The sequence below is a fragment of the Tauraco erythrolophus genome, chromosome 4 (genome assembly GCF_009769465.1).
Source record: "Tauraco erythrolophus isolate bTauEry1 chromosome 4, bTauEry1.pri, whole genome shotgun sequence".
Taxonomy (NCBI): Eukaryota; Metazoa; Chordata; class Aves; order Musophagiformes; family Musophagidae; genus Tauraco; species Tauraco erythrolophus.
The window spans coordinates 34723862-34746353 of record NC_141468.1 but is presented as its reverse complement, the minus strand read 5'-3'; the positions used below and the strand labels follow the sequence as shown (position 1 = coordinate 34746353).

Sequence of the window (22492 nt, the reverse complement as noted above, 5' to 3'; positions counted from 1 at the left end):
TGAATATGTGTGGCTATTCTGAACCCACGAGCCCTACCTGTACAATCAAACACGACGCTTTTCAAGCACCATGATTTGCCTTCTTGCACCTTCAATCACACTGCTCTACAGACCCCTTACTGACTGGACCGGTGAAGGAAAACCACCCTGCTTCTCTCCATGCTCTCCTACCACAGCTGAACACCTGTCCTTTCCCATCAGCACTTTCCCTTCCTTGACCGAGTTTCTTTATGCTTCTTTATGTACCCCCAGTTTTCTTTGTTCAAATCCTGTATTTATCCTAATTTACGAAGGGCTGGAGAGAATGGGATATTCCTCCTTCAGCGGAAGTCATCAGGCCAAACTGATTCAAACTGCATGATTTTAAACAGTATTATAACATTTAAAAAGACACCATATTATTAGTTTTGCATGAAACAGTATACACTTCGTTTGTTGTGAACCCATTTCAGTACAGACTAAAATGTATCGCTGACATATATATGTCCCACTTAATGTTTCTTTTATGTATGTAATACATGAGCTTACCTAAGACAAATCCCATTAAAACACGATTCTAAAAATATTATTTAAGTTATTGATATCTTGCCAATAGGCCATTTTAATTCAGCCATCTAGAGGAACAGTTTAGTAGTACTATTTTCCAGGGAACAGGTAGTTGTAAAGAAATAGTCCACTGTACAAGCCATCTGGTCTCTTAAAACTGATGTAAAGATGATGGGGAGAGGTGTTTAACCATGCAACTGGAAAAAATTCCCAAAAGCCACAGACCTAAATGTAACCTCCTCTCTTGACCAGCATCTCTGCTGGTTTGTGAAGATGTCTGATTCTACTTCACTACCTTCACTACTGTTTGAATAATGCTGTCAATATACTACAAACGTGACAGAAGTCAGCTCAAAATTTTAGGAAAACTCTGAAACATTCCAAAATTTTATATGTTTTTTCACAACAATTTTTTCCTGTTCCTGGTAATTATGATCCGCACACATCCACAACACTTCTACAAATTTAGTTATATATCATATTTTTCTCTTCCTCTCCTACACTTACAAGAATTCAGGTTCACTAAGTATTGCTACAAAATGGTAAAAGAATTGCAATGATGAGCTGGAAAGATAACTTGCATTCTACAAGGAGTGACATGATTCCTCAATATTTAAACATTGTTAACTAAACTTCGTAAGACCCTTTTTGGCAAGAAGTGCTATGTAATCATCCAGTGTATGACTTTGGAAACACACAATATGCCTATCAGTGAATAAAAAAATATCTAATTAATTAATTTTTTAAAAGCTGCCAAAATGAACAGTAGGTTTGTATAGTTCACTAGAAAGCATTTGCAGAAAGGGAAATCAAATCAGATTAATTTACATAAACTGTACTAACGGCAGTGGCTAAGATTGTAGCATACTAAAAAAAGCAATTTTGCCTGTTTTTTTTTTTTGCAAATTATTTAAATAGGAAAACCTTAAATATTTTCAAAACAGATGACTCATTAGATTTCTGGGAAAGATTAACAGCCAATCTTTTAAAAGGCAGAACATACACAGTATAGTCTCAACCGAGATATATTTCACATTTCTTTGAGGAAAGCAAGATTTGAGAGAATATGATGATGAGATGAGATTGCTAAAAAACAACCAGTTTCGAAATCCTAATAATACAGTTCTAAGAACATTTTTAGAAAATGTAACAAGTAGCAGCATGTACTTTAATTTCTCCAATTTTTAAAATCCTTCTTTTCCCCTGGTTACAGGAAGAAAAGTCTTCATCTGCTATAGATGTCAGCAAAGTTTCTTGTAAGGGAATCCAGTGAAGCAGAAAGAAGTAACAGAAGCAGTTGATGCTAAAAGGAAAATAACATACGACACTCGAAAAAGCTGTGCAGCTGAAACTCCTACAGTCAGTCTAGAGCTGCTACTGAAATAACACCTACAGTCTCCCACACGAAATACATAAGGGAACAGAGAGTACAATGGAAAAATCAAAGAGCAGACGACACATAATTGGTACAAAATGTCTAGTTTTCTCAGTGTAAAGGACAGCATGAAAAAAGAAAAGGCTTATACAGTGAGTTGCAGTTTCATCTCACTAACCAGTTCTCATCATTAATCCAGCATACCTTGCTGAGAAGAAATATTTCTTTTATGTAAAGATGACATACTTCTGCTATGCTGGGACTGGTGGAAAGGATAGGCTTTGCTTCTTTCAGGAGAGTAGCTCCTGCTGCTGACGCTAGAGCCAGATCTGCTGTGTGGAGAATCCCTTCGGCTCCCTGGCGATTCCCTGAAGAAAGGAGAGTCCCTCTTATGAGGGGATCGCTCTCTCATATAATGAGAAGGATAGCAGCTTTTTCTTCTGAAGCCATCTCTGACGTCCCTTTGAAGACAACAGAAAAACAAAAGTTACTTGGTTATCCTTCCAATGTTTGTGGAACAGCACTAGATAATACAATGGCAATATTTTATGTCTGGTGAATGCAAATAGGTTAGCTGTCGTCTGCAGAACATGCCTGAAATCTTCAGCATTGGTAGAGTACGAGGCAATGAATGAAAAACAAGTAGGAAAGCAGAAAAAATATGTACATGTACGTAATTTTTGTTATATTTCACTCAACTACTTCATCGCTAGAAGCTGATTCCTTTCTATTTCTCAATAATACAGCTAAAATATAAGAGAAAGAGACATTCAAGAAATTGGTACTCTCACATTTTATCTCCTCAGATTCACACAATGCTCCATTTCGCCTAGAAATTAAGCCTTAATTTACAATAGCTAAAAATGTATATGCAAATATTGCTCACATTATTTGGCTGTTTATCAACTCTATTTTTCTCTTACACTTATTTTCAAGGGACTATGTCCCTTGTTTGATTTCACAACTTGCTATGGGAAAATATCACTGAGGGATCTCAGTTTATATCCAGGAAGGACATACAGAAATCTGCAGAATATCTATCCTCATGCCTATGTATCCACCCAAGTTCAAACCCTGAATAAAAATATGAAGATTTATACCTACTAAAAAGTCTATATCTTTCACAATACACAATATTCATTTTGAACTTCACTGTAAAATGCCACAGATACACTCAGTATTACAAGAAATCCAACTGATTTGAAGCCATAACCTACTAAAGATCAAAACTTTCTACTAAATTTATATATTGTTATGCCAGACCATACCCCGAATGTCCTGGTTACCTGCAAATTACATTAATATACATACATTTGTAAAGGTCAAAAATACAGTAACAAATTCAACTTTTCCTAAAGAGTCTCAAAGCTAACAAGCATGCAAGTGAATGCCTACTGAATCTAGACTTGTGACAGTTGCCTTGGTTGGAAGACACATTGCTAAGAGAAGCAAGAGCTTCTCAGCTCCTCCATAGCATTGCTAAGTAAAAATGAAGACTTCATAGAGTTTATAGTAAGGCGGAACATACCTTATTCAACTGCTTTTCTCTCCTATTTCTCATCATAGTCCAATATCTTAAATAAAGGAATGTCTGAGACAAGCAAAGATCTGGTGGTCTCATTTAGCATAATGTAGCTATAGCTACATTTATGTTGGTGGAGAGAAGGAAAAAAAAAAACCTCTAGTGTACCATTCCTATAGCATGTTACAGGCCCACATTTGTGACGAGTAACAACGGAGTTCAGTGTGCCAAAGATGTTTTGGGCTACTGAAACTACACGGGTAGCACCACAGCAGTACAAACCCTGTTACATCGACATGTTTTATACAGTGCTGATTTACTTTTCGCACGGAAAGCACATCTGCGTGAGTGGTTCTGCTTCAGAGCACAAACATCCCACAAGCAACACTGAGGTTATTCTGCAACAGAAAAATCACTGGGGCGGGGGCATAGCCAGTAAAAATGCAGACAATCCTTCATCTTATTTCTGTAATTCCAGATAGAATAAAGTATGAGGAAACTAAAACAAATCTTTATTTTGAAAATTTTCATACAAAACTAAAGTACGAATCAATAGCTCTCAGCCACCCTGGTTTTCAGTAAAAAGCCAGTGAAGCAAAGCCAGGTTTTACAGTTAAATAATTATTTCCCTGTTAACAGATCACAGGCCTTTTATAGGTATCTTATCTTACAAAAAAGCGTATTTTACAGGTCTGCATACCAAAACTGATACAAGACAATGTTACACGCATTTATATCTAACAGGTGTGCTAAATATCAATATTCATTTCCTTTCTAAACATTGTCTCTTCTGTTTATTGTGACACTTTCTTCTTCACAAGCCAGCCAGGAAAAAAAAAAAAAAGGAATTGTTAAATAGCACTCTATTTGATAGCCTCTATGCAGTAGCCATTGTATAGATATTTACATCAAAGAATGAATCACCCCAGGATACACAGAGGACAATCCTCCTGCTTTCTTCAAAGCAATCTTTTAAGAGCAATATGCCCACATTTGGACACTACTTTTTAGGAATTGTGTAGATTAATGGGAGACTTTCCAGAAGGAAACAACTGAAGATATCAGAGAGTGAGAAAACATGTTTAAAGAAGAAACACTCAAAACCCCTTTGTCCACTTAAATTTAGAATAAAAAAAAATTTTAAGAAGCCAAATGAGTTCTTAAACCTATGAGACATAGCTGAAAATAGGAAACTAACGCTTTATCTACATTCCACATATGAGCATTTCATGTAGCAATAGACTTAAAGTAGGACAAAAAAAAAATATTTAGTTCAGACTTCAAGATTAGAAAGATTAGCTCAGCACTGAACTAGTTTGTCTAGTTAAATGGGTTTTTATTTATTAAAGACCATATTGGTCAAATATTTATCAGGAATGAGTTCAGTACAGCACACTTTTTCTTCAGTTTCCTTCTAAAACTCTCTCTTTCTAAGTAATCTTATTTATTTTTAAAGCACAAGCTTTCTGGCAGAGCAGTACACCACTTTTATGCCCAAAGCCCATTTTTATGAGCAAGTTATTAAGCCCTAGTATACAGAGAAGTTTATTATGGAAATGTTTACAGAGACTCAGCTATTGCACACATATAAAAAATGCTCTAATATCCACATAAGAATTTACAAAATATCATTGAAGCACACTTTTAGACAGGAAAACATTTAAAAGTCTCATTCTACAATAATATTACAAACACACAAAAAAAGTAGAATCTCACTTTCATTTTTTAAATTTTAATTTCATCACTCCATGTTAATTCTTAACTGGACTCTTTCTTATACTGAACACTCAAGCTGTTAACTGTATTAAATCCGTTTCGGACAGCATAGCAACAGCACAGCGTTTCTGATGTTTTCCATTAATGTAACAAACCACACTGAACAGAACAAAATAAGCATTGTTTTACTTTTTTTTTCCTTAAATACTGAAGCTAACATACACCTGCAATTTGGTAATGAAGGCCCCAATTCAGCAAGGCAGTTAAGCACATACTTCAGATTCCAACACATACTCAAAAGGTTTATTGAGCAGGGACAATATTTAATAGAGATGCAAAATTTTGTGCTCAGCTGCAACTCTAAAATAGAACTATTGCCCTTAATAACAAATACAGGATTAATCCCTCTTACGTAGAATCCCCTCTTATCTTTATACTTTGCATTCACATCTCACACTTGGTCCTGAACTAACAAGTTAGTTCTCTCAGCAGGATTGCAACAGGAAGTATTTGCATTTTTAACCTCCACAACACTTAACTATTAAATTCTCACTAAAACTGATAATCTTGGATGAGCTCCTGAAATTCCATACATAAACAGCCATATACTGATATACCATCCACCAAGCACAGCTGAGGGAAGAGCACAAGCCTGATTTCAGTCAAACATCAGTTCCAGTTTCCTGGAGGAAAACCACAAATACAGAGTAGGCAAAGGTATAGCTTTCTGCATGGGAGACCAAGAGAATACAACACAGGAGAGCTTTTCAGTTGCCAAAGGATCAGAGACATCACCTTTCCTAAGCTATCACTACCACATTGAGTACTTCTGGTCTCATCCCTCCCTGCCCTGCAAAATCAATCAGCAGCAACGTTGTGGGAAACTGAGGGCTACAGGAAGCCTTCTAGTTTACAAAAGGGAGTGGTACAGCTTAAGCTATGTGAAACAAAGACTTAACGTGAACTGGTGTGTCAGTTTTATAATTTAAGAATACATAAAGGCAAAATTCAATCACTTGCTTGATGTAAAATGCCTGGAATGGAGGTGTACTCGGGTACATGAAAGCACATCGGAAACAGTTTTTGGTTTAAAAGGAATCTTAGTTCACTTTCATTGAATTAATGCTACTGGGCAATGGTGTACAATTCTTCATGCTTACTATTCTCTTGGACTTCTACATCCCAATACAGACATCCATGTTTTCAACTGAAACCTTAATCAACAATGTGGTCCAGCCATAGATGACATAACTCACACTTTTGATACTACACAGAAGAGACTGGCAACTCAACAGCACATTGCTGTGGAGCAGAAATTGCAGGTTCTTTCAGTAACTCACAGGTGAGTGCAATCTATCACCTGGGTAAAAAGTCAACAGAGAAGTTTACGTGACCCCTGCCATCTGAGAAAGATGATTGCTATTGTCAAAGGGGTTAGACATTCCATTTATAGGCTTAGGCTTGATTAGTAACCTTGCCTAAATGTAACTCACACAATTTTATAAATAAATTGAGGAAACTATACCTACCTCCTAAGATATCAGACTTCAGTGCAAAAAGATAAAATAGAAAATATTTGAACCGTGCTTCTTAATTCAATACACCTTCCCTGTCTCATAATAAACAGGCAAGGGGAAGCGGGAGGAAGAGTGAAACAAAAATAAAAAATCCTCTTGACCTCCTTGTCAGGACATTGCAGGGGCTAAGAGAGCTATCAACATGATTCAGATGATGTGGAAAACATTTAATAAAATAAACTACACCCCTGATCTCTAAGTTTCTCAAAATATTTGCTGCGTTAAACATCCAAAAAGCAAACACAAAGAGTCAAGAACATCTCTACTTTTAACATCTTGAAAGTAAATGTAGGTGGTGGAAGATTGCAGCCACCAGCCTCTCTCTCAGAACTCATTTCCTTTCTTTCCAAAGTATGCAGTATGTGTTTGTGCAACAAAGCAACAATTTACTTCAGTTCCGCTTTAGAGACTTACTATAACTCCTTGTTATTGTCCAAAGACCATTATGCCGATTTATCAAAAGCTAAAACAAAACAGTGAATTACACCACTGTAGATATAAGTAATTGAATCTGATTCCATTTGCTTTCACTCGAACATTTTAAATGATGACAGACTTCTTATGGCAACTGGTTTTCAACATTTTATGACTAAGCAAGTAACTGCGGTACTTAGAGGTGGTCTCTGCCTTTGCTTTAAATGAAATTAACGTAATTAGGTCTAGTCAATGTAATCTTGTTAACAGCTTTTCACATGAAGACAAAAGGAAACAGGTATTGCAGAACAGTAGTAAATCTCATGAAGAGAAGGATAATTAGACATACCAGACGTACAACAAAAAATAAAAAATACATAAATGCTTAATGATTTTTATGTTGCATATAGTACTACAGAAGTCATCATATGCAAACATCAAAACTCTACACTGATGCCACTTGTTCATCTCACTCACTATGAAAGCTACTGAACTTATCTCTCCCACCTCAGGATGTCAGGACAGATCATGGAATAGAAACTAAGACAGCTTGAATATTACAGCAACATTAGAGAGAAATGCCTGCAATGTCCTTTAATTGAATAGAAAAGCTATGCCCTGAAACTGGAAATCAGGTTACACTCTTCTTTATCCTTAGTGAAGAGTATCCTCTTTTCTACTGTCATCGTTAATGTACTTTATTAAACTTGCTGGAAGATAAGCCCCCACAGTAAAAGTATATTTAAATTCAAACTCTCTATTATCTGTCAGAGGGAAACTATGGTCAAGCATACAGATTAAGACAGAGAACCAAGAAAGAAATAAAGAATTAGAGTCCAGAAAAACACAGATTTAAGTTCCAAAGAAGTAAGAGCAAACAACTTTATACAACTATATGCAGAATAAAGACAAAATACATTAATTAGACAAATAAAGAGCAAATGAGACAAGATAATTGCATTCAGATGTATGTGATCTTGGCTTCTCTTCTTTTCAAAATCAGGGCTTAGTAAATTCCTGCAATTTTTCTACAACAGAAAATAAATCATTAGGTCTAAAGTGTTAGAATGCATATTTGCCTGAAGTGATGGACCAGCTTACAATTTCTATTAACAGCTACAGCTACAACAGCGCAGAATTTCACTGAATCAATTCCTAAACAGCCTTAATTCAAAACAGAAACCATTCAAATCTTGTATCTCAAAATACAAACTTAAAATTGGAAGAAAGACAGGAAGCAAGATACAGTACCTTCAAAGACTCCTGTTTTTTTTCCTGATACCAAACAGTCAGAGAAACTCGTTATCATTATTGCTTCTAGAGAAAGTTCTAACAGGACAGGCCTTCCCAAGTAGGTGCTTGCACGTTTACTGTTATCCTGCCTCAGGTACTGAGACCAGCACATGGGAAAGAACATTTTAAACTTTCCCTGTGGTACCAAAGAGCAGGGGGTGGATGGGGTGGCAGACGGAAAAAATTCCCAAATACTACCCAAAGTAAACATAAAGGTATTGAGAACAAACATTTGTGGGCAGTAATGTACTATGAAACACAAGTAAACAGTTTTATGAAAATTTTTAAATAATTTTTTTTTTTAAAGATCTTCTAAATCAGTGTGGAAAATGACACGAGACTGCAGAGAAAAATAAGCACTGTTTGGAGTTACACAACTTTATATTGCCAAATTTCTAAACAAAAGCAGGGGTTTTGGCAGTTGGAATCATTTTTTGTGGGGTTCTTTGCTTTTTTAGGTTTAGGGAGGTTTTGTTGGGGATTTTGTTTGTGGGTTGGTTGGTTGGTTGTTTAGGTTTTGTTTGGTTTTGGCTTTTTTTTGGGGGGGTGCTTTTTACTTCACAGTCAGTGCTTGCAAACTATTCAATGCAGGCAAGCATTTGTCTAATATATAGACTAAGTACCTGAAAGAAAGAAGGAAATATTTTCACACTATAGTTTTAGGGGCATAAGTGAATTTTATGTTCAACAAGCTATGACTCTTTCACAAAGGCTATCTTTAAAATTTTTAAAAAGAAGAACCCAGAAACCACGAAATACCTGCTAAAGGAGCTCTTAAGGCTTTTCATTGGTATGCCACAGAATGCCCTTAGTTCATTGATACTTAAGAGAAAGCAAGACGTAGTGTGCTGGAGCAGGATATACTGATTTGATCAAACCTTGTGGTTGACTTTCTAACACTATCAATAAAAAGCTGCGAAAGGAAAGAGCAAGTTGTGGAACAGGTTTGTAAGAAGTAATACCTAATATCAGTAATACTGACACACAATACTCATATATTTAGTTTTCTTCTCTTTCAAAATCCCTTAATGAAATCTATGAATCAGAAAAACGCTTCATTTTTGTCTATATCAGAAAAACACTTCACAAATCGCTATGTTTTTTTTCTTAAATTAAAATGAAATTTAAAGCAATTAGATCAAATAGGTTTCATTTGCTTATGCGCCCAAGTTTTGTAATAGTGGTACAGACTTCTGTGTAGCAAATTTAAGTAAAAGTCAGCAACCTACCTCTGCTTTTGGAGTTCTCAAGACATTATATGTATACAAAGAAAAAAATCATTGTATATAATTTTTTTTTTCTTTATTTGAATCTCTTTCCTTCTGTAGTTTGTTCAAAATCAGAAAGCCCCAAGTTAAGGCACACATTTCCTCTTATAAATTATTCAGCCATGTAGCTTTACTTTTTTCCCTCAGTTTGCTTTTTCCTTTAATTTTGATTACAGTTTACAATCACTACAATATACATTAATATCTCTTGTCTTTTTTTCTTTTAGGCCATCTACTATATATTACAAACAGCACATACTTGAACATATTTAACACAGAGACAAGCCATGCTACTTGGGTAAATTCCTTATTAAAAATCCTTTTTTAACTACTGTATTCCTTTAGTTATTTCAACAATTTATTAACAGTTAACTTCTGAGCATAGCTCCACAAGTCATACTGATTCAAACTGGTGTTGCTACAATCCTAATCTTCCTTGAATACATATACCGACTTTATGCCTAACCTGGCATTGATACTTTCTCTCAGGTAACCAAACTGGTAGATAATTACTGAATTGATTGTAGTGGTTTAGCATGCAGGATCAGATCACTGAAGAGCACAAATACCTGAAACAGTACCAGGGAGAGGGAAGAACTGGAATGGCACCAGCTTAGATGGACTTAAACTGCTGTGGAAATAGATGTTTATGGTAGAAAAATCAGTCTCCTTACTGCATTCATGACTTTTATTTATTTATGATACATAAAATAGGTCCCTTGGCAGAATTTTAGAGTAGTTAAAGTTAGGACCAGTAAGACCCAAAGAAGTAATACTTTTTTTTTTTCCCTAAAAATAATAGACATACACATATATCTAAGCAGCGCTGAAAACACAACATTCTCGCTGTAAAAAATGTAGATTCAAAGATAAAGTTTTAAACAGAATACTGTTTAACAGAGACAAGTTTTAGTATGGGATAAAATTCAGAGTAGCTGAAGAGAGTTTTTGAAGAAGATATTTCATTGCTTGTCACTTCAATCTCCTCTGTTAACATAATCTTTTGCTCACTTGGATAAATCTCACATAAAATTCTTCCCAAAAATGCATCTAGTAAGATAAAAACTGTAGAACACACTGAGTTTACTACCTCATCAAACCTGAACTAGTTTGCCACTTCACTCTGGTGAGACTCCACCTGGAGCACTGCATCCAGCTCTGGAGTCCTCAGCACAGGAAAGACATGGACCTGTTGGAGCAAGTCCAGAGGAGGGCCATGAAAATGATCAGAGGGATGGCACACCTCTCCTGTGAAGACAGGCTGAGAGAGTTGGAGTTGTTCAGCCTGGAGAAGAGAAGGCTCTGGGGAGACCTCATAGCAGCCTTCTAGTACTTAAAGAGGAGGGGCTTATAAGAAAGATGGGACAGACTTTTTAGCACAGCCTGTACCAATAGGACAAGGGGTAATGGTTTTAAACTAAAAGAGGGTAGATTCAGACTAGATATACAGAAGAAATTTTTTATGATGAGGGTGGTGAAACATTAGAACAGGTTGCCCAGAGAGGCTGTAGATGCCCCATCCCTGGAAAAATTTATGGTCAGGTTGGATGGGGCTTTGAGTGCCTGATCTAGTTGAAGATGTCCCTGTTTATTGCAGGGGAAGTTAGAACTAGATGACCTTTAAAGGTTCCTTCCAGCCCAAACCATTCTATGATTCTGTAAGTCAACACATTAATATACCTTTTCCATTCTACTTCCAAATTGCATAAACGCGCTCTCAAACATCATTTCCAAACATAATTAAGCATACTAGACTAGGTAAGGTAGGACAATGCAGCTGTTAAAACTCAGATTTCAGAAGAGAAAGACATTCCCACACCTGGCTGACACAACACTGTTGCGTGTCATGGTATCGATACTCAGTTCCACTTAGACAAAAGCATTTGTTATCAATTCACAAACTGATCCTACAAAGGTTTGTATACAAGGAAGAGAACCTTGTATGGTTATGCAAACATATATCATGACTAAATGTCAAGACTAACATTAAGAATAATTTGTTAGCATGCAAAAACAGCATCCTCATTTAAAAATAATACCAATGGCATGAGATTGTGGAATTGCTTTACTGATGAACTTTTCCTCAGATGTAGAGCATAACACGCTCAAACGCAGCAGTAAGTGGAAATACCATATCAAAAATCTTCTCTTTGCAGGAAAATGCCTAACAAAAGGATGTCTATACTGTCAGTAACATCAAACTTTTTCCTCTCCTCTACCAAAATTTACAGCACATCTCATTTCATCAATTAAGGGGAGGAGGGGGGAAGCAAGCAACTTGCATTCACATAAAGAAACAACTTGTAAGCAAAGCTCATCCTAGTACTCCCACCTTCTCTCAATGGGAATTAAATTCCCTGAAAAGCTTAGTATATTCAAAACATAACAAACAAGTCCTTGGAACCTAACAGATGAAGAATTTATCTTCCTAAGGGAAATTACATACAAGTCCTCTGTGACAATACTCCCGATCCGGAGAAAGCCATGACTACATTCATTAAGCCAATTCATTGGCTGGTTGTCGAGATGATTTAGTTAGATGCCCGTCTTAACAGCAGTTGTCTGGACTAGAAGGGAGGCTCCCTTCTCTTTCCCTCCCCACTGTCTCTCAGTATCCAGCTGTTTTTCAACATATTTGTTAGGAAACCTTCCTAGAATAATCAAGTGCTATCCATAGGAGTTTGCTTCATTATTTCCCAAAACAGCATGAACTTGCTACTTTTATACCACCTACCACCCAACTGTATTTCCAGTTATAAAACTGGACCAGACAAGCTTGTTTTTTAAAGACTTCTTTAAAGTGAGGTCTTAGTCAAGATCTCAGTGTACAGGTACATAATCTTTAGGCATGTTGCCCTAACATGCAGTTTATCAGGATTATGTAAACATCACTGATAAGAAGAAAATAATAATTTTCCCAAAATGTGACTTAGTTTTAAGCAACAGATCAATGTTATTACAAAATTTAACTGAGTTTGCATATACTACTGAATTTTTCCTTACGTGTACACCATAACGTCCTAACAGCTGTAGTAAAGAGTTCTCATGCAATAACCACTGGTAAAAAATATAATGAAGACAATAATTTTATATGATAATTTACAATCTTACAAAAACTTCAGTGGAAAACAGTTGTACACACAAAAAGTCATAGATCCTTAAAACATAACATAGCTTTAGATCAAAAGCAAGTTGAATAAACACAATGGCAGTTAAGAACTGCTATGATGAGAACTTCTAGGGTTTTGTTACCCAATTTGGTGTGTTTACTGTAATTGTTGTCAAAAAAATACTTACAATTCAATTTACTACCTAGCTGTTCCTTATTCAAAAATAATTCAGGCTGGGTTTTTAAGAATATCAAAACGTTCTTTGAGAAGATTATAACTACCTGTCTTTAATTCAAAGAATTCTTTGTCAGTCCTTTAGACTGACACAGTCCTAGAGATCATATTTAAATGTAACTGAAATATTTCAAAGTACCAAAGTATAAGAAATAGCATACACACAGAATCAGACTGAAATTACCTATTTGTAATTACGCTTTTCAAAAACAAGCTTACCCAGTTTTCTCTTACAGCTCTCAGCAGGAGTTAAAACCAAGATTTAGAATTATTCTATGTTACATATAAAGGAGAAGCTCTACTGCATGAGGCTGCATGTATACAAGTTCAGCGGGGCATAAAAAAAATAGATCAGGTAGTAGGAAGTCCTGTTAATTTGACAATTCCCATATATGAGAAATTTTGAAATGTTTTGATTAGAAAAATAAAAGCTTCCATGACATCATGCTGAAATGAAATAGAACAGTCAGAACCATCTGTAAACAACAATAGTTGAAGGATTCTCCCACCAGCTAGGAGGAAAAAATAAAATATTAAAAAAATCCCAACAATCACAGCTCAGATTCATGCAGGAGGTCCCAGGGTCCAGGAATACTGGCACTGATCTCAGAAGCTCAGCAGGAGAATTGATTAAGAGAAAAAGAAATTAAATGGTCAATACAGCATATACTGTGACCTTAAAGTTTAAACTCCTTCCCTTCAACCTGAGATGGAAAATGCATAAGCAATTAAATCAGAGTTCTGCGAGTCTCTGCGAGACTCTAAAAGGAACAAAATTATCAGTAAGTAATTTTTGAAAGCAAATATGTTTTTTAGAATTGGAATGAGAAATTCCACAAAGAAATAAAAGAACATGGGCCCTCAATAAAGATCACGGTCAATCATTATGCAAACAAAAATACTTAAAAATTAAAAGCAATCACTCAACAACTAGCTGCCAGTGAAAGCAACATTCACCTTACAGAACAACCCCACAATTAGCTAAAACATGCAAAAAAATCCACTTGAAAATAAGAATTTTTACCTTCTCCCCATGTTTTCACATGGGTGGGGGTAAAAAAATTCTACAGTTGAAATCCTGTCCACCAGTCTCTCCTTTTCACCCCACTCTCTCAGGTGACAAACATTTCAGAAGTGAAGTGACAGTAGTCTCACTTTGAATGCCATTTCTAGTATAATTCTACATATAAACAATGCAAGTCCCACCAACATAAATAACAGCAGAAACGCAGTTTGACATAACATTCTTAGTAAGAAAATATCCAGCATTCCCATATGTAGTTTTAAGTCTCCAGCTTCTAAGTCAAATAGAGGTAAGAGCTTCAACACAGCAACAAAACCACACTTCTCTGAATTGAAGCTTTTTTACTTTCAATTGCATTGACCTGTAAGAGTGGACAGTCCTGAACTGTTCTTAATTATACACAGCCTTCAGTACAGGACACTTTTAAAATACTGAGTGATACCTGCATGAGAAGATTCGAGGCCCTAAAATCCATTCAAAATATTGAATTTTTGAAAATTTGAAACGCAAAGCATTAGTAATACAATTAGACATACATAATTTTGGCCAAGTAACAAAAATCCAATTATAAAACATAAATCTTAGTTTGCAAACAAATCGGTTGTCCCAAGCACAGAAGAGCTAAAGAAGTAGTGGAGCAGAAAACAGCCCTCAAAGAAAATGTAGCAACTTCTGAATCAATAAGACTGCTGCAGAAGACATGAAGCATAATACAAAGTCATTAAATATTTAGTGTAAACCAGAATCTACTTTTAAGTTATCTATTATCTTGTTGCAAAAGGTTCTAACTCCCCCCTCCAAAATATCATAAGCCAAGGTAAACTAATTCAGCTACTAGCAGCCTAATACAATGGGTCTTCTGAACCACAGATTTCAACAGACAAGTCCTTGCCTGGAGTTGTAGACAGGTATAACGAACCTACCACAATGATCTATTATAAGGAAACTGTAATTTTGTGTATGAATAAACAAGTTACTCTAGTAGTCCGTGTGAATACCTGAGAGGTTCAATGTTCTGGCAGAGATTTGATTTAATTATTTATTAAAAGAAAAAGGCATGTGCTAATGAATATGATTAGAATTCTGCTTATCAATCTCTGTCAAATGCAAGACCATTTTCTTTGGGTGATTGCCATATTTCTTTCCCTCCACACATTTTTTTAAATAAAGAATGAGGTTCTTGTATGGTGTCCCTTAAGACCTGTCAAATATTGCAACAGAACAGCAGACTTATGTACATTTTTAGCACCATCTCATAAATCCCTTTGGCCAGGTTTCTCTTCTGTAAGCGAGACAAAGATCAGTTTACATTACAAGAAAGTTTAAATCCAAAGCCTAGAGACCTCACACAATATAATACACTCTTTTAAACGAGTATAAAATATTAAACAGGTTCACTGTTTCATTCACTAAAGAATACATACTGGGGGAAAACTGGAAACAAGCTACCTCCTGTAATTCAAAGGTGATTGCACAGTGATAATGTAAAGTTAACTGCCTTGTCCTATGACACCACTGAACCCTCAATATTAAATCCTGCTTTATTGAGAGAAGAGTCAGTGACCCTTAACTTCTATCTGGAGAATCTCTCATCAATGGTTTTGGTTTAAAATAACCATTCTTGCCAAAGAACAATTTTCTTCTTAATGTACAATCTTCAGACTACTTCTCTAGAACATCCTGTCATCACATACTGCAGCTGCAAGGGGTGAATCACCAAATGGAAGGGCAGTTCAAGCAGAGATCAGAAAGCCACAATTGCTGGGCTTCTATCCTCCACTACCAACTTTCTCCATGGCCTTCAGTAAATGCAATCTCATTGTGAAGGTTTATGTATCTACAAAAACTGGTGTATGTTATGCTTTATCAGCCTAAGGAGGTAATCGTAAGTTTAATGTTCAGAAAGCCACATAAAATTTTCAGAGGAAAGGCAACATACCATTGGTTTAAGAGATTTCCAAAACAAAACATAGAACTGACTGATGAATCTTTGTTGTTCACAGATCACTAATTATTTAAAATTAAGTTTTCTTTCATTTCTAGCTTCAAAACTACTTTATTATTTCTAGTTACTACAAAATATTTCCTGTGCACTCACAGACAAGCAGATCTATTTTATACAAGCCAATGTATTAGTACTAAAGACTGGACCAAGACTACTTCCTAATTTCACACAAGACTTGGAAAAAAAACACAATAACAAATAAACACAAGAATACACACAGTAGCAGCAAGTTTCGTTCATTAACAAAGGAAAACTAACTCCTATCAACAACTTGAGAGGAGATATTAAAAATGACCTACAAGAGCCACTTCTCAGGAGTCTATATTACACGAGCCAACATTACTACTGATGCAGAATACTTTGTCTACAAATATGGCAATCCTTATTTTACAAAAATCTGGACCTCATATAATTTTAAGGATCAAACTTAATGCATGTATAACTGGGATTTACAAGTGCGTCACTTTGTAATTTCTCTTTGAAGATGAGTCTTACTCATCTTAAGTTGCCAAGTTTCGCATATTTCACATCTTATGAACTCAGTTTGGCTGAAAAAAAAAGAATGAAGTAATGCTCTGTGCACTCAAAAGGATTAAAATTTGGTATGACTACAGTGAACAGCAGCTAACAACCTTCTAAAGCATTTCACACTGAAAAGTTCATCTGACTTCATAAAAATGAACTTGTATGCAAAAGCCATTGCTATGAGGCCCATACAGAAGTGCTGTAAAATTGGAGCTCTTCAACATACAACAGCATAGTTCCACACAATTTTTCAAAATATCTAGCACACATAAAATAATTTGAGTGCTCTGAATAAATGAGTTTGATACATCACTAAAAACAAATAATGACACAGCCTCAGATGTGATCAACATGCGTGAAATTTAAAGGCACAAAGAAGTCAAGTGTTATTTGATCTCTACTCCTCTCATAATTTCCAAGTTCACAATTCTCGTAACACCAGCGACCAAGACATTAAAACTGTCCTCAAGTGTGCAGAAAATTCTCTGTTCTCCAAACCAAGAGATTCTGCTTTGATGTACAATTCTTTGTACATGCCAACTAGGCTTGAACCAATGAGCACTTCAAACCAAGCTATGGGTCTAAGGTTACACGATTCACATCAGTTCTTGGAGTTCAGAAATCCAGCAAGAATCCCTTAGGTCAGAACAAGAGAAAATGGGCTGGGAACTCATTTTGAAATCTATGCCCAGCACATCCTCTGAATTATTTTATTTTTTTACATATAAAAGAATGATATTACCATAAAAAAGTCATGGTCAGGATGAGAGCTGTTCACTGAGCATAGTACAAAAGAGGGCTAACGACTCTCAAGAATTGAGTGGTCCAGGAAAGAGCAGAAGGATCAGTAGTGCTTCGCTCAATGGTAGACTATTGGCAAATGACGGCTGCTTGAAACCTGGAGCATAAGTCCATAAGAAGAAAGAAGGCAAGAGAAAAGGTAGCTAAGACAAGTAGTAGAACCTCAACAATCCTCTTGTCACGCACAGAGAATTGCTGCTGGTCAGTGGGCATATCACAGCTATGTAACTGTGAAGTAAGCATGTACTTCACATTTTTAAAGAAAAGGCAAGAAGCTTTAAAAATAAATAAAACCATAAAAGAAACAGCAGCAGCAACAAAAAAAAAACACACTCCAGAAAAGCCTAACAGATGGTTTCTTCAACATAGGAAACTTTCAACCCTCAAAATCCTGCATCCTTCAAGGATTTTTGATATTCTAGATAAGCAGCTTCTTTTACTTTGGGAGAATCTCCAGTAATGTTTTTCCGCACTCTAAAGAAAGACAGGAGGAACAAAAATGGAAAGAGTAAGAGATTGGGAATTGCTTTTTGACACTTAAGTTGCCAAAAATCAAAGCAGGAAAATGAGAATGATCAATGCCTAAGAGGAAATGCTAAACATAATATTGACAACAGCTTCTTATAGCGCATTTTTAGCTGCTGAACGAGTTTTTAAAAATGCATAAGAAAATTGATTATTTATGTCAATAAAAGAGCTATTCTTTTTAGAATTTACAGTCACTGTACTGACTATGAAAACCCATTAACTTTACAAGTCTCCTGAGTGTGTTTAGCTTCTCAAATCTAACTTTGGACTATGTTTCAGCCATGTTGCATGCAATTTTTTAAAAAAACTTTTGATTACAGTAATCTTAAATCTCCTTCTACTATGTCAGAGAAAAAAAAATAATTTATATGTACTCCAGAAGAACTTACTCAAAATCATCATATCCAAAGAGAAAGCATTTTTGCATATATTCGCTTTTTAATCTCATGTTTTATAGCACAAATGTATTTGAAATGTAAAGTAATTAGCGTTTTCACCACAGGAGACAACGTATACCAAGTACTGTACTTTGATTTCCTCTAGTTGATTTCCTCTGTTGAGATCCACTACGTAGCTCAATAGTGAGCAATAGCCAAAAAATCATAACTAAGTTTATCACCAAGCATGTAATGCTAGAAGTGTTTAGCAGCCTGATCACAGGATTTTACCTCCCAGGTTATTTACTACTCCCGTGCTCTTCTCTACAATCAGACTTCTGACATGATAACACATATTTATGTAATAAATCAGCAGAGTTTCATTCACTTGCAAATACATTCCCATATCCTCAACTGAACCAAGTATCTTTATGAAGTTCTTCATGGTGTTATTGTAGTTGCATAACAGTTACATATTCTGAAATATACGATCAAGACTAAGATGGGACTATCGACTACCACGCAACACATTTTTAAAGCCTTCAACAAAATGAGTTGACATTTTATCCTCACATTTTAAATGGAAGAAATCAGGATGCATTTAAGACAAATCTTTTTGACCACTGGGTGCCACTCTTGTTCTGTGTAAAATAAACTGCCTGGCACTAAGTCAGTCTTCTTTCTTTCAGCTTTAAACAACCCTGATTCTTCTAAAGTGGGAGGAAAATATGAAAGAATTTTTACACAAGTTTCCATAAAATTCTTAATACTTTCCAAAACCCTTTATTGTTGCTTGTAGCCCCAAGAATGCCATTTTGAGAGAAGCCTAGTACACACAGACCCTTATGGTATACAAAACATTTTTTTTAATGGTGAAGTTATGTAACAACCTAGTTACGCTATGCCTAAATTGTCACATTCAAAGGAACAGATATCTACCGCAACTGTGGAGCCCTGTAGCACTGTATTGCCATTGCTACTAACAGCTTCACATTGAGCTTGCAAGACCTCAAGCCTGAGGCTTTGAGCAAGCTTCTCAGGCTTGCTCTGAGCTTTTCTTGGCCTGCCTGAAAACTCTCTTTTAACTTGGTGCAGGTTTAACAGCAATTTTTCTAACTGACAAGGTTTTCACTTTTGTTGATCTTTGTATGGTACAACCACAGTTTTATACAGACATCAGTAACAAGGAGTTATTCTATGTCGAATGAGATATTTATGACTAACACCATGATGCAGTATATAAAAACATAGGCCTGGTATAATAGCAGACACTTCGAGAAGCGGAAACACAGGATGCGACATGTAAAAGTACAGCCAAGAGATAACACTCTTAGATTCAACTGTTAATATTTCAGTTATACTAACAATTAATTCTTGTCTGAATATTTAAGATGAGTTTCACCCTTGTCCATAAATTCCGAGTGTCACACTATCCTGTACACTTTATTTATTATATCAAATAATCCCATATCAAACATCACTGCAGCCATACATATGTTACAGCCCTACTGTTTAATACTATTCCTTACATTTCAGAGAATGGAACCTGAGGTACAGACTAAGAAGTGCTCACAGAAATTAATACAATATATGATGGAAATACCAACTCATCAGTTCTGCTGAGAAAACAGGGAGGGCAGAACAAGGCTACGAGGAACTTCATAATCCCTTTATCCACTCCTGCAACCTTTAAAATGGTGCAGGTATCTTTCCATTGTATTGTAGCCCCAACATACTGCAGTCCCAGAAGCAAATATTAGACCAAAGAATTCTCTGAAGTCTGACCAGAGAGATGTATTACATTTCTTACAGTCTCAGGCTAACATCCTAGAGATGCTATCACTATGCCTCCTGTCCTTATTAAACAAATACCAAAACAGAGACTTTCACATTGTACCGTTTCTTTAATTTGTATTTCAAACAATACAACTAAAAACCACTTTTCCACTATTGTCTACTTCAATAGATGTCCTTTACCACATCCCTGTCAATTCATTGCTCTGCTCTACAAAATGTTTTGATAACACAGAAAAATACCCTAAATAGTCCCAGCCCGTGCATAGCACTACTGTAAATTCTTATAAAATACCTGTATTCAGGGTGCCGACTTATAGAATGATCATCCCTTGGCCATCTGTATCCTGATTCATCCTGCAAAACATACGTGCAAAACAATTGTGCGACATGTACCTCAACATCAGATATGAGGTACAGTTAGATGTCAATTCGTACTCATTTACTGCAAAGCCAAAGCATTTAATGAGTTAAAATAAAGTATTAATCATTCACAGCAAAGTTCCTTTTGGTTTATTCACTCTACCCCATTCCTCTCATTTTCTTCCTCTATTAATATTAAAGAGCCCAACTTTTAAATGCTGTACAAGACACAAAGACTACAAAAATTTCCAAACTATATACATAGGCCATGACTTAAAAATTTCCTCTTTGAAATGTAAATTGCCACCACTAGCTTGAAATTATAGAACTTCAAACAGCTGTGCTGGAGGAGGTGGCAGTAATGACTTTTCAAAAGGACCACAAATTTAGTACTTAAGTGCAGCTACAGGGCGAAAAAAATGCACTCAATATCATGACAGAATTTAAATAAGTGAGCAACTGTGCAAATCAGAAGGATAAGCAGACAACATTCAACAAGCTGCATGCGCAAGGACTTGTTAAATAGGAAGATTTTGCAATCATTCTTCTATTCATAGAGAGGACTTCTAGCCACTTCGGTTTTCCCAGTTCAGACTCTGAGCTTTCCACAGAGCTGGAGAAGTGCCCTTTTCTAAGTCAACAGAGTACCTAGGAACCATACGAAGCAGCAAACAGGTATTGCTATATAATCACAAGAGTCTTAGAAGCACAGTAACTGCAAAAAAGGAGCAAGTACCAAAACCTAGATGGTTTTTCTATTCATTCTATTTCAGCTTACAAAAGAACAGCAGTAACAGCAATGTTCTGTCTGAAATAATACTTCAATTGTTCAGTATTCAAGCATTAATAACAAGATAGACATTAAAAACATGCGTGAAGAATCACCTTACGTACACCTCGGTGCGGAGGGCCACTTCTCCGGTCATGGGCAAAACTGCGACCCTCTTCATAGTCTCTGTACTCGGCATGACCGTAGTCATCATACCGACTGTAATTCCCATCCCCAGGTCTTTCGAGCAGTGGTGGTTTCTTGGGCGCAACGCTTACTACTCTATGGTAATCATCCTAAACCACAAAACAAACAAAATCATATTGCTTTTAACAGCTGGAAATCTGTAGTGAATACACAAAAGTAAAAAAAAAAAAAAAACAAAACAAGTTACATCTAAATATGGGACTACAATAATCTTAAAGCTGAAATAGCACAGAGGAAGAACAAACATTAAAAATCATGCCAGTCTGATGGTGGAATAACTTATTAAATCTAACTGGATATCATTCAGATGCAATCCTCAGGCATTACAAGCTGAATTATAGAGGGAAAATTTTCAACATGGTTTAAGTTTGTTTTGAAAGTTTTAAGCAGTAGCATTAGCTATTTTAATCACAGCTATTTTCTGACCTTAAGCATTAGCTACATGTATTTCTCAGAGACTTTAACTTAGGAATGCAAAGAAGAAAGTTACATCTGTAATGCCTGTAAAACAAAGAGCTCATTTGAAAATACTATCAATTTTCTTAACGTCAATAACATTCTCCACTCTATGGAGACTATAGTGGAGACAGTCCTTGCTTCATAATGTGATTAGACAAGTATCTTTTCAATACAATGAAGTAGGTGATCTGAGGATTCAAGTGACAGAGAGAGTTTTAACACTCTTGGTTTTTCTTTTAATGCAAGTTTCAGACAGTTTATTGCTAGAATGCAAAATCTTGAGTGTGCTCACAGGGCATGTGCAGGACAATCAGGTGCCAAGCCCAGCCACCACGAATTGATGAAAGGCAGGTCCTGCTTGACCAACCTGATCTTCTATGACCAGGTGACCTGCTTAGTGGATGAGGGAAAGGCTATGGATGTGGTCTGCCTGGACTTCAGTTAATGCCTTTGATACCGTCTCCCACAGCATTCTCCTCGAGAAGCTGGCAGCTCATGGCTTAGACGGGAGTACTCTTCACCGAGTAAAAAACTGGCTGGATGGCCAAGCCCAGAGAGTTGTGGTGAATGGAGTTAAATCCAGTT

At 36.0% G+C, this 22492-nt stretch overlaps 1 protein-coding gene across 2 annotated transcripts in view; it reads right to left on the bottom strand.

The window, feature by feature from the left end:
* The window catches only part of PPHLN1 (periphilin 1), a 71965-nt gene that overhangs the window by 39356 nt on the left and 10117 nt on the right, over window positions 1-22492 (bottom strand). The window contains exons 4-6 of one of the 2 annotated variants that reach the window (XM_086610719.1): window positions 21358-21537; window positions 20405-20466; window positions 2126-2382 (exon numbers count right to left, since the gene is read on the bottom strand). In XM_086610719.1, coding sequence (XP_086466845.1) covers window positions 2126-2382; window positions 20405-20466; window positions 21358-21537 — 499 coding nt within the window. The remainder of the gene's footprint in view (window positions 1-2125; window positions 2383-20404; window positions 20467-21357; window positions 21538-22492) is intronic. The other variant, XM_086610720.1, reaches the window with a different exon arrangement.